Genomic DNA, 12,240 nt, shown 5'->3' with positions numbered 1-12,240 from the left:
ACTTCTGGCTGTGAATTATAATGAATTCAGTTATTGGATGAATTCATTTGTTTTAATTTATTAGCGCTGTTGACTCTTAATCATCTTGCCTGTGGATTAGCTGTGTCCTGGATGCAGAAACACTTGAGCTGTCTCCAGGCTGAAAAAGCCAGAGGTACCTAATTGACTCCGTAGGAAGTAGCTCTGATTCATTAGGGCTAAAACTGAACCCAAGATAATAAGCTCTGCTTAAACACCAACTGGCTTTTTGAAGAGCCCCTGTATCACTTACCTGCGTATGTCTCAGAATCTGTCTTAACGCCTTGAGTTTGTGTTTTGTTATTGGATATTGGGAAAAATTTCTTCCCAGAGCGGATTGTCAGGCGTTGGAACAGGCTGCCCAGGGCAGAGTCACCATCCCTGGAGGGGTTGAACAGATGTGTCGATGAGGTTCTCAGGAACATGGGTCACAGGTGGACTTGGCAGTGTGAGGTTAACAGTTGGACTCGATGGTCTTACATGTCTTTTCCAATCAAGATGATTCTGTGATTCTAGGATTATGCAGCCTCTCACTACGGGGGATAACATGTTGCTTGTAGTCTTTGGACTCACAAATCCTGTTTTCACCAGTCACACCCACCCTGCTTGCTGTCGTGGGCCATATCCTCTCCGTATTGAAGATAGTAGGGGAGGAGAACAGAGGCGGTGAAATGATTGAGGAGGTGAAGGCAAGGAATACAGTGAAGGGAAAAAGGAAGCAGGAGTTACAACATGGTCCAGTTTCTCTTGTTCCTCTCTCAGTAACTAAACAGATCTCGCTCACCTTTTCTCTTCCCCACACTGCTGAGGAGGAGCCCTGTCTTAGCAAGTCATAGAATCACAGAGTCATTTTGGTTGGAAAAGACCTTTGAGATCATTGAGTCCAATTGTTAACCTGGCACTGCCAAGTCCAACACTAAACCATGTCCCTAAGAACCTCATCTGCGCATCTTCTAAACACCTCCAGGGAACGCCCATGTGTTTGTTGCCTTCCATCGTGGCCCACCCTGGGGAGATGCTGGTACAAACCCACATCTGTTAACAGAGATTTCCTTTTTCTCTGTAAGTAATGTACCTCAACAAACCATTTATTTCCACTGCTGGGTCCTCAAGAGAAGAGAGTTTTGTTTGCTTGGAGCGGTTTTGGGCAATGAGTTGAGCAGCCATCTATTACTGTTCTGCAGCCAACAATTTCCCTGAAAAATGGAACAAACCCGAATCCGATAGATGTACATATGTACACACACACCAACTGTAAAGGATCAGGAGCACTGCAGTCACCTCTAGTGAATGATTCTGGAGTTTCAGGCACTGTGATATTGATAAATTATCTTTTTATTTTGTCATTTGGGGTGGTGGGCTCTCTAGAGCAATTTGTAGAGGTTTTTTTATGGTCCTTTAAGGTTCTTTAATAGGTTTCATTTGGTGGATTGACTTCTAATTCTAGAAATCCGTCAGCTTGTCAAGGGAGGGGAAAACCAACATCTGAAAGTTGCCAGGTTTGGTGATTTGAACTTCTTGTGGATGTTTTACAGTCCTAAAATTCTGATCCTTTTTGATAATTACCTTTATACCCACCGAGACATTAAAATTCAGAAATGTTTTGTAAAATTCTGAATGAAAAGACTGGTATCTCAGATTCATTCTTAGACCTCTGCAGATGCAGTAGCCCTCTTTACCTGCAGAATAATCTTGTCTCTCATTCTTACTATTAAACATAGTTTTAATCAATATATTCAATTTTTGCTTCCTTGTTAGGTATTGGTGGATTTATGGTACGTCAACGAAGTCGCACAGGGCAGGGAAAGACTAAAAGATCTCTCTCTAGGAAAGATTCTTCTGGATCTGTTTCTGAGCAGTTGCCTGGCAGAGATGAAGGTAAATATAGAAACTTGGTTTTAAATGTTTTTTATGCTTAATGCAATAAAAATAATGGAACTCATCAACATACAATTCTTTCCAGAAATGTGTTTTGTGTGTTTGTCATTATGGCTGTATTAATTCAACTGAAAATACTCATTCCCGCGTACTTAGAATTTCAGCAGAGCCCGTGATTTTCAAAGAAACTGAAACAATGAATCGCAGGCTCTTGTGGGAGATAAATAGTGAGAATTATAAGGACTGCTGTGTAGTGTGAGAGCTCTGGTTAGCCCAGCTTTGACCACAAAAGAAGACAGAAAGAAGTGTAGGAAACGAGGTAGATTTGGAACAATCCTCTTTCTGATACACTTCTCAGGATGTAGTCCTGACCTAGAGCCATCTTCTGGATCATCAGTTTTAATACTCACCAGTGTTCCGTGTTCCACAAATGTGTCTGATACTTTTAGGTGTCTGTTTATGCTCTGGAAAATCCTGTTAGTGAGTTCAATGATACACTATTGTTGCATGAAGAAGTAATTCCTTTTCCTTTTAAACTGGGTGTCGGAAGCTACCTTCACATTTTATGTTAGGAAAGGTGATTTTAAAAAATAGAGTTCTGTATTAATTTGGAATACAGAAAGATTTTCTAGATAAGCGTCATATTGTCCCATCAGCTGTTGTCTTTTCCAGGGCTGAAGAAACCCACTCTGGTCCCTCTTGTTGTAGCAAAGCCATTTTAATGCCTCTGACACTGTAGTACTCAGTAGATCGGGCACCTAAAAAGGTGTCGGATTTCGTTTATGGGCCTTGTTCTCTTGCTTGCTATGTGTGATTAGATTAAATTATTTCATCCTCCTGGATTTGTTCACTCTTATCTAATCTAGACAATAGTGAGGCATCGTTAAGGTGAGCTGTGGAATATGTTTGGTTCAGGCCTGTTTCCTATAAGGTCAGCAGAAGGAGGCAGCTGCTGCTCAAGGTTGGCTGATACCATCTCAGTTAGAAGACTTAGACCTTTGATTTCTCCTGTTGTTCTCTCCTGTCTCTGTGGCTATTGAGTTTTTTCAGCTGTTCTAGAGCCCAAGCAGTCTCTTGCTATATATTTGTACAACATGGTGGAGACCAGATCTTTACTACAGCATCCAGGCAGTATTAAAAACTCATAGTTAAGTGTTGTACTTGTATTTGTAGAACTACTTTGTGAAGCCAACAAATGTTTCTTTCATCAATGCAACCCGGTATTCTGTCTGTGTCCTCTATTCAGATATAGTGCTTGCTTTCTCTTCAATATTTGTGTTATAACTATTTTTTTCTGCTTTGTAAATATTATTTCAGTATAGTATACTACATTGTTTCAGGTCATGGTGGAAATTTTGCTTTGAAGTTTTTCATTTTTATAGGGATCTGCTCCTTTAAGTAAAAAACCCCAAATGGTTAAAAAGTTATTTCCCCGTTCTGGGTAACGGTACAATGCGTATTGTTAAAAAGCCGTATTCTTAAACAAGTATCCTTCAGTTAAAAGCTTCTTTTTGTCTGCTCAGGCACAATTGCTTGTTAAGAAGAAAATAACCCAGAAAAATCCCTGTATGTTTTAAATCATCCCAGCTTGCTGAGCGCCTGCTTCTCAGCTGCCCGTACTCAGCAGCCTGGCCAAGTTTTTTGCTGCTCTGGTTGCATTCCACCCCTTTGCTCTGCAAAAACTCGCTCTTGAGCAACGCAGAGGTCCCAGCATTGGTGAGCCTCATTCCCACTGTCCTCCGAGTGCGGTGCCAGAGAGCACTACGGTACAAACCATCGCTGATTTTACTACCACAATAATATAGTTTCTTAAATAACCTCCCAGGGCCATTAACTTCATGTAATTAGCTTTGGCAAGATAGAAGTAGAGGACTGTAAAAGTTGTGCTTTTACTTGCAGTGTTTTCCCCGGTCTGTTGAAATAAAATACTGGATGATGGATGAGCAGAGTGTGGATTTGTGTTTACTAGAAAAAACAGTGTCACTTCAGAATGTGATAGCTGAATAAATGTGTAATTTTTATTGAAGGGCTTCTTTATGTATTTCTTTTTCTGGCCTGTTTATTATTTATATGACAGTAATTTCTCAGATTTTAAAAAAAATGGTTTTTTACTTTTGAGAAAAATCAGTTTATAAAATGAAAGGTGATTAACGTGTAACTCAACATGGATGATTTTGGAGATAGTACTTAAGTGAAATTCTCTTCCAAACGTCTGCTTGATTGGCACCTATGCTCTCTCCCAAATTACCAAATTCTTCGGTTGGCTTGGAGATACAGAAGTTCAAGGTGTATCTACAGCCAGTGAGGTACAACAAGGTCGCGCTGTGACTGGTATCACGGACAATATTTTTAAGTGTCATAGCCCAGATGCAGTTCACAGCTGGCTGAATAGAAGGCACTTTTAGAATACTCTCAAGTGATATCCAACAAACCCCGGCACCCAGACAGGCAGCAGGGTGCATTAGGCATCGGTACCTGTAGAGAAAGACACGGAGTATTTTACTTACTTGTGCCTGAATGTTACTTTTCAGGTTGGACAGAACAGATGCCAGACACTCCAGTGGATGAGTCTACCCCAGCTTCTGAAAGTACTGAGAAAATAAAAAAGCGTTACAGAAAAAAGAAAAATAAACTTGAAGAAACCTTTCCTGCCTACTTGCAGGTAAAGCTATTGGTGTACTTCTTATGTAAATCCATTTAAAAACCTGATCTTTATGTGTGTTGACTTGTAGTTTGTGTAAACAATTGATGTTTCTTTTCAGATTCCAAATTTATCGTTCAAATTAAATGGGTTTTCTGTAAAGAATGTTCCTAAGTTTGTACAGAAAGCTGTATATTATGTTAAATCTCCAGTCCTCTGGTGTTATTTCTCAATGTATAGATCTCTACGTGTTCTTAGGTGGGGGAAGAGGCTTTTCTTTTCTCTCTGAACTGACCAGTGACCTTTTCTGCATTCAGCTCTGTAGGACGTCTTAGCCTGATCATGCCATTTCCTCAAGATACTCATTTTTCTTTTCAGAAGATTGTAGAACATGATTTGAAAGGGGAAACTTGTTTTCCTACAGTTTTGTGGTTTTATATGCCCTGCATCTCCCTACTGCAATAATCTCTCCTCTTTCCCCCCCCCCATTAATTGGGTGATGTCCCCAGCAGGTAAGTCACAACACAGACTGTATTGGGCTTGAAAGCACGGAGGTGACAGAGAGGCAGAACAATCTCTGTCTACAAATAATTTGTATTTCGTAAGTGGGGAAGTGAGTTGGAAAGAAAAGACTTAAGCAACATTTCCTTTAAATTAATGAGGATTTTTTTTTTTCCCAATGCACGTTTTACTCCTGTAAACCAGAATATTTCTTACATTCTTCTTTTGCTCATCCTGGAATAACTGATACTGGCAAAATCTATCTTTAGCTTTGTTTTTAGCAGCTGTATCCTAAATCAAGATTTTAAAGACTAGACGAAAACAGAAAGAAGTTTTCACATAATGAATAAAAATTGGCTTAAAAGTTGAATAGGTTGTTGTCAAATTACTGAGTACTCAGGCTTAGGTGAGCGATAGGTGTTATATAATGTTTTAAAAGATACTAATGGAAGTTAAGCAGCTTTAGGCATTTTGCTACTGCAGTTTGACATAAGGATGAGTTCAAGTGAACTGCAGTGTATGGTCATTCTAGAATTTGGACCATGGTGAGCTTGTGTGGTTTTCCTAAACTTCTTGTGTGGCCTTGACCAGGTTGCTCAGCTCCTTCAGCTGTCCTTGTTGTGCGAGGAGAAATATTTTAAATACCGAAAAACCTTCGAGACATAATAACACATTGTCAGTACATTGTCTGTGCCACATACACATGAGAGTAGTTTTTCTGTATAATTTAAGATATGAATTTAGTAATAAAGTATTACTAATGTAGCTACCTCAGGTAAGGCCTCATAGCCTGGAAAAGATCCTGCCATGCTGGAAGGCGTGTGGGACAGAGATTATATTTTTATATTTCTAGTAAACATTGACTTTTTAATTATAACTTTGCCATTTACCCAGCTTTTTCAGTAGATACGGCGTTCTTCCTACATCGAATCTTTCTGTCTTCTTTGCAGGAAGCTTTCTTTGGGAAAGACCTACTAGATACCAGTAGACAGAACAGGATAAGCCTGGATAATTTACCTGAAGAGTCACTTCCACTCTCGTGTAAAACAAATCTGACCACCAGTTTCCTGGATCCTTCATCTGACCCCCTTCTCAGCTCAACCTCCACTCCAGCTCAGGCAAAACCGGGACCTCAAGGTATACAAAGCTAAAGTTAGTGATAATTCCGTAGTTTGATTTTGTTGTTGCAATGGAGGCTTTTGCACTCTTTTCTCCCAGTGTTTAGCTGATGTATTTTTCAACATTCTGTATATTAACTGTCCTTATGAGGTTAAGTTACGTTGGTACTCGGTGATACTCAGCTCCAGGGTTTCAGCTGTTTCAGAAAGAGCAGTGGATGGTACAACTGGCACTTAATGCAAATCTGAAAGTCTTTGACAGTAACATCTGTGTCTATAAAATCCATGAGAATTAATTCTGTGTAAGAATAAGCATACAGATCCATTATAGAAGAAGACAAAAATACTCTAATTAAGAGATATTTTTAGTAGTCTAGTGGATATTAGTTGGATGAATATCATCCAACTTTTATTTTCTTTAATGTTTTAGATTATTTTAGGTTGCCAGTCTCCTCGGAGTTTTTGATTCACCATGTGCTTTCTGAACATGAGTGCCCTTTCCAGGTACAGATTGTAGCCCCTAGGCAATCTTTTTGCTTTTGCTATTGCAAAACCTTCCTGAAGTTACTGCTGAGAGTTTTGCAAATAGCCAAAGGGTTGTAAAGTGCTGCTGAAAGGGCAGCTTCACACAAAGGAGCAATTAAAACTGAAAACCTCACTGTCCCCTCCAAATTATTTTTTCTCTGTGTCTTATAGTATGTGCTGTTAGCTAGAGGTGTATTTTTTAAAACCTGTTACTATTTATTGTGTGTGGTAGTTAATTTGTGGCTCATGTTTCAGCTCATCCTCCCAAGTTTTTCCTTCTGAAAATGTTTACACACATGGATATAGTTTCCCATATCCAGAGTGGCATTTGAAGAAAGGTCATTTATTTGTGATTGTTACGTGGTGAAAATGTGCTAAATGAAAAGCAAAAGGCTGCATTATAATTAAACATCAATTGTTGTACAGTCGAAATTGCGGGTAGTAGAGAATGCAAAAGTTAACTTCCCCGGAAGGGGAAACCGCTGCAAATGGAGTGTTTGAAGGTCTGTATTTCGTTGGTTCCAACACTACAAGAAAATATGCTCACATAGACTTCTTGTCACTCCAGTACTCTTTGGGAGCCAGAGAAATACAGATTCAGAAGTGCTTGCTGGTCTGTCCAACTGCAAGATTAAAGTCATTAATGTCCACGTATTACAGCAGTATAAGGTTTTAGAAATTCATGAACTTGATGTTAATTTATTGTCCTGTTTTTCCTGTGTTTGAAAGGAATTTTTTTTAAAAAAAACCTGTTCTTTATGAAGAAGCAAAGTTGTAAAACTTTGTCTTTTCATCTTTTTATTCAGAAATATAACAAGGTGACAATAAATAAATCACTAGCAACAGTTACAGTGGATAATCTGCTGTCTTTCCCATTTTATATACGAGAGACCCAAAGGACAATGCTTTCTGGCTGTAGGAAGGTTCTCAACAATTCCCTCTCAACCGTTCAGATTTGCAACCAAAATTCTGTCCAGACGGAGCTGTTTGTTGTAGTCGGAGCGCCAGTGGGTGAAGTCATCTGCCAGTATCGATCAGTTCCAGTGGAAGTTTTCTTAACTGTTTCGCTGTGGCTTTGTGGGAGACAGTTATTGCCACAATAGCGTCCACACGTGGGAGAGATGCAGAGTCATTTTGGGTGGTGGAGACACTGGTGAGCTGCTGAGATACCAATAGCCCCATGTTCCATCTGCTGCTGTTGCAGAGGAGCTGGAGGTGTCCAAGAGCACCTGTGATATTTTCATCGTTTCAATACAGACCTGGTTGGGTGGAGGAACAACCCAAACCACTTTATTTGCTGCACTGGGAGGCTGTAGGACCACATTGTTACGGATCATGTTGTTTTCCTGCAGTGCTATTTCTCACAAGGACTGCTGACTCCTGTGAGCGTCCTTCCTTAGCTGGAGAGGTCTTTGCCACAAGGAAGATGTTCTTCTCTTGAAAACTCCACAGGTTTCATAGAATCATAGAATCATTTTGGTTGGAAGAGACCCTTATGATCATAGAGTCGAACCATAACCTAACTCTGGCACTAACCCATGTCCCTGAGAACCTCATCTAAACGCCTTTTAAACCCCTCCAGGGATGGTGACTCCACCACTGCCCTGGGCAGCCTGTTCTGGTGTTTTACACTCTTTCCATGAGGAAATGTTTCCTAATATCCAATCTTAACCTTCCCTGGAACAACTTGAGGCCCTTTCCTTTCATCCTTGGGGCAGGATTAAGGGTTGGATATAGCTGTTCATCTTCCAAAGAGCTCTCAGGCATCTAAAAATGAAGTTATTCTATCAGCTTTGCTTTTCAACATGTGCATAGGGCTGCTCGGGAGTCAGACAGTGATGTGTTCAGTCTGCTCGTGAACTGACAGTACATCTCAATTCCACGTTCTGTGACTGTTCTTAGAGCTTGGTTAAGGGTAGTGAAGCTTTTGCTAGACAAGATTGCAGTAAAGATGGAGATTGGCAGTGCCGCCTAGAAGAGGGTTTTTGGAGTCCTCTGTTCACTATTAATTACCAGTAACTGTGACTGAAGTGAAGCTTTAGGTTCCCAGTCCTGATTTCTGCCTGGCAAAGAGGTTGCAGCTCTGGCAACGTGATCTTGCCTTTAGTTTGAAGTAGCTTAAATTCAGTGTATTTTTTCTGAGGATGCTGAAAAAGTCATCTGTTCAAATGGAGTCTCCAGAGAGTGCTGAAGAAATTCTTCCTCGACAAAAGGAGAGGAGCCATTAGAGTCTGTGTGCAGCTGATCCCAGTGCTGCTGGGACACTTTATAACTAGATGTGGTATTTGGTGATTAAATATCTTAGAGCGGCTGCAGCCTTGGGAGAAGAGTTTTTGTTCTTTTAGAACTTAATAAATAAATTAAAGTAAATGCATTGAAGGAATCAGGATCACAAGACAGCAGTATGACTGTGCTCTCTTGTAGATGCAACATTACAAGCAAATTCTTTTCCTTTTTGCTTTGTCTTAGTTTTCATCTCCATTCTGAAAGAGTCAAATTAATGAGCAGTATTGAGCTATTTGTTTGGCAGCAGATGTCAACCAGCTATTGATTCTGATCTGAAGCAGCTGACTAAAGTGATTTAGTTGTTTCCAAGATAATATTTAGCACACACGGAATTAAAACAAGGAAAAAAATAGGAGAAAAATTTAAAAATATGCTTTAGATTAGACGTTTTATATGAGACTTACGGATCATAGATTCTAGTCCTCTGCTATCACTGCTACTTTTCGTAGACTTAACAAGCTCCATTTGGAAAGCAGGTAGTTTTTTTGCAACCTACTAATCACATTGGAAGGCTGTTAAAGAATCTGATTGCCTTAACAGTTAGCAGCCCTCTAATTTGGAACCTGAATTTATTCATGTCCACTTTGTAGCTACGGGTGGTAAACTCCCCAGTTACATTTTTTCACCTGAGCTCTTTCTACCTACTTATTCAATATATCTAGATTTAAATTAGAAGTTGAATTTTTAGGAACTGTTCCCAAGCACATTACTTAGGGCTCTGGAGAAAACCACCATAACATAAAATATTACAGAAGAATTAAAGGCTGCTAATATAGTCTTAGTGCTTTATATGTTTGGGGTTTTTTCCTCCCTGATACTTACCTGCCTTCAAGTAGGAATTCAGGAAAGTTAAAGAATGAGTCAAGTCAATCCTTTGCCTATCTTAACATCACCTCACCATGCCTGGTGTTAGTTAGATAATTGCACAATTAGACCAAATTGCCAAAAGGAAAACAAGTCTCTCAAAACAAACAAACAAATAGCAACAACAACAAAGGAGAAAGAAAAAAAAGGTTCTGTTTAAAACCGTATATTTCATAGTACTTTTTCCCAGGTACACAAAATAACTCTGCCCACAAAGTGATGTGGTTTCGAGGCACTTTTTAATACTTCTGGTACCAATAGGAGCTCTGTTCTTTATGTACATGTAAATGAACTGGTCTGCACTGGCACATGGATCCACTATGGAGTGGCAAACATAAAACATGATTTAATTAGGATGGTGTCATCTTGTCTGTGTTAGAAAGAATCAAAATAAAGAATAAAAACAGTAAAGTAAAGAAAAATAATTTTCATTTTGACTTTCAGTGATGGTAGAATGGAAAAGGGTTGTCTCTGAAAAACAGCAGAAGGAACTTAAACGTCACTAAAATTCAGTAGCTTGGAAAGGAGCCTCATGATATAAGTAAATCCTCGGCACCAGGCCTCTGAATTAAGCTAGAAATACCTTCCTGGGGCAGCTGGGTTCTAACAGTGGGAAGGGAACCCCTCTCCGTGTGAAATCTGTTTGTTCTTTGACTTGCTGGCCCCTCTTCAACCCGCCCATATTCGTTTTCCACATTGTACATTTTATGATTTGTATTATTCCCTTTTCTCTGTTTAATTATATGTGTATTTACCATCTCTTCATGTTTCATGGGTGTGGCAGTGATTACTCATGTAGTCACGATAGTCTGTAGTTTTCCTGAAAAATATTTTTCTCAATTTTTAATTATTTGTCAAACAATTTTTTTCCAATGTTGCGCATTACTAATACTCCTAAAGAACTAGTTAATAAAACCAGATGGGCCATTTGGTGTCATTTCTCTCTAATGAATTGGATGTCAAGAAGATAATCATATCCAGAATGTATTATTTAATATTAAATAATTTATTGCTAGGACCAGGCCAGTTCTTCCTAGACGATAAACAAACATGACATTTCTACCTCTGGCTGTTCTCACTTCTTCAGGATTTCTTCTGATCTTAAAAACAGCATCTCCAATTTCCATTTACTTACTCCTGCTTCTTACTCTCAGATTTTACTTCTCTATCAGGGTGTAGTAGCTGGCTGTTCTGTAGTTTTAAGAAAGATAGAGATGGTAAGAGTTTATGATCACTTTTTTAGCTTTTTGTTGTTGTTTTCAAATATTCCCTGTTGATTTGCTGTGAGCTGTGTCCTTTATAAAACCTATTTGTTGACTTCTGCATTCATAGACCTTCGTGTCTTAGAGGTTCCAAGTTCTCGCTAGATCTCGGGTTTTTCCCCCCCCTAAAATCATCTGGTCTTTCTTCTACATGACTGGTTACGTTATCACTTTTACTGTATTGGAGAGAATACTGAACAATGTAAGCACATGAAGGCGGCTGCAGAGCTGGCTGGAGGGGATGGTGGTAGCACAGTCGCTCACCCCAGAGCGACTTGCCGTATATAGAAACCCTTATAGCCTGGTAAATCTGTATTTGAATTTATAGCTCAAGCTACATACATCACCAGACTCATGTGTAAATGCCTCGACTGGTTGATTTTATTTATTGCATCTTATACAGGTAGCACCGACGATCCTTTAGCTGATCTTTCTGAGGTCTTAAATACTGATGATGATATTCTTGGGATACTTTCTGATGATTTGGTAAAGTCTGGAGATCATTCGGGTAAGTATGTTTATAAAATCTCCCTGGTATTTGCTTTCCTTTTTTTCTCTTTATGATAGATGTATTTATTGTATTGATCTATAGGTTATGCTGTAGGTGATTTCAGATACAATATTCATATCCTAAGAATAACTTGGTTTGAGATGATTTTGTTGTCTTCTACCAAAAAAAAAAAATCCCCAACCTTTTCAGCATTTTGTTTTACTTGGCTCTTTGCTTTGCTGCTTAAGAAAGAATAAAACGTAGCTGCCGTTGTCTATCATACCTGTGTAGCTTTTATCAGCATGCAGCTTTTTCTTTGCCTTTTTTTTGTTTTGTTTTGTTTCGTTTTCATGTTATAATCATCCATTTTATCTGGTTTGGGTCCTGTAGGTCTTGATTTATGCACTTTCCAGGTTGAGAACTCACCCTCCCCATTTGGTAAGAAACTAAACAATGGATGATCCATGGGTAGAAGTAGTTCACCTTTCCTGGTGGTTTTAGCTGACCGAACTGCATGTGTAGAAACTCATACTCCTTTTCTGTGTCACTAATTCGTGCTTTCACGTTCCACTCTTCCCGTGGTGTTTAACACAACCTCTACACTCCGCATTTCGGAACACTGCCTCAAGTTTTGCTTAGAGCTTTTCAAAACCTTCC

The 12,240-nt window shown here is 39.3% G+C and overlaps 1 protein-coding gene across 12 annotated transcripts in view; it reads left to right on the top strand.

Annotated features, from left to right (window-relative positions):
* The window catches only part of KMT2C (lysine methyltransferase 2C), a 199,161-nt gene that overhangs the window by 146,250 nt on the left and 40,671 nt on the right, over nucleotides 1-12,240 (top strand). For 10 of the 12 annotated variants that reach the window (XM_065627531.1, XM_065627535.1, XM_065627534.1 and 7 more), the window contains 5 exons: nucleotides 1,777-1,896; nucleotides 4,428-4,558; nucleotides 5,989-6,175; nucleotides 11,497-11,601; nucleotides 11,974-12,021. In XM_065627531.1, the coding sequence (XP_065483603.1) occupies nucleotides 1,777-1,896; nucleotides 4,428-4,558; nucleotides 5,989-6,175; nucleotides 11,497-11,601; nucleotides 11,974-12,021 (591 nt within the window). The remainder of the gene's footprint in view (nucleotides 1-1,776; nucleotides 1,897-4,427; nucleotides 4,559-5,988; nucleotides 6,176-11,496; nucleotides 11,602-11,973; nucleotides 12,022-12,240) is intronic. The other 2 variants (XM_065627543.1, XM_065627537.1) reach the window with 1 other exon arrangement.

Source organism: Caloenas nicobarica, chromosome 2 (assembly GCF_036013445.1).
Source record: "Caloenas nicobarica isolate bCalNic1 chromosome 2, bCalNic1.hap1, whole genome shotgun sequence".
NCBI classification, from domain to species: domain Eukaryota; kingdom Metazoa; phylum Chordata; class Aves; order Columbiformes; family Columbidae; genus Caloenas; species Caloenas nicobarica.
Note: the sequence above shows the minus strand (reverse complement) of the source record. Positions and strands in the feature narration are given on the sequence as shown.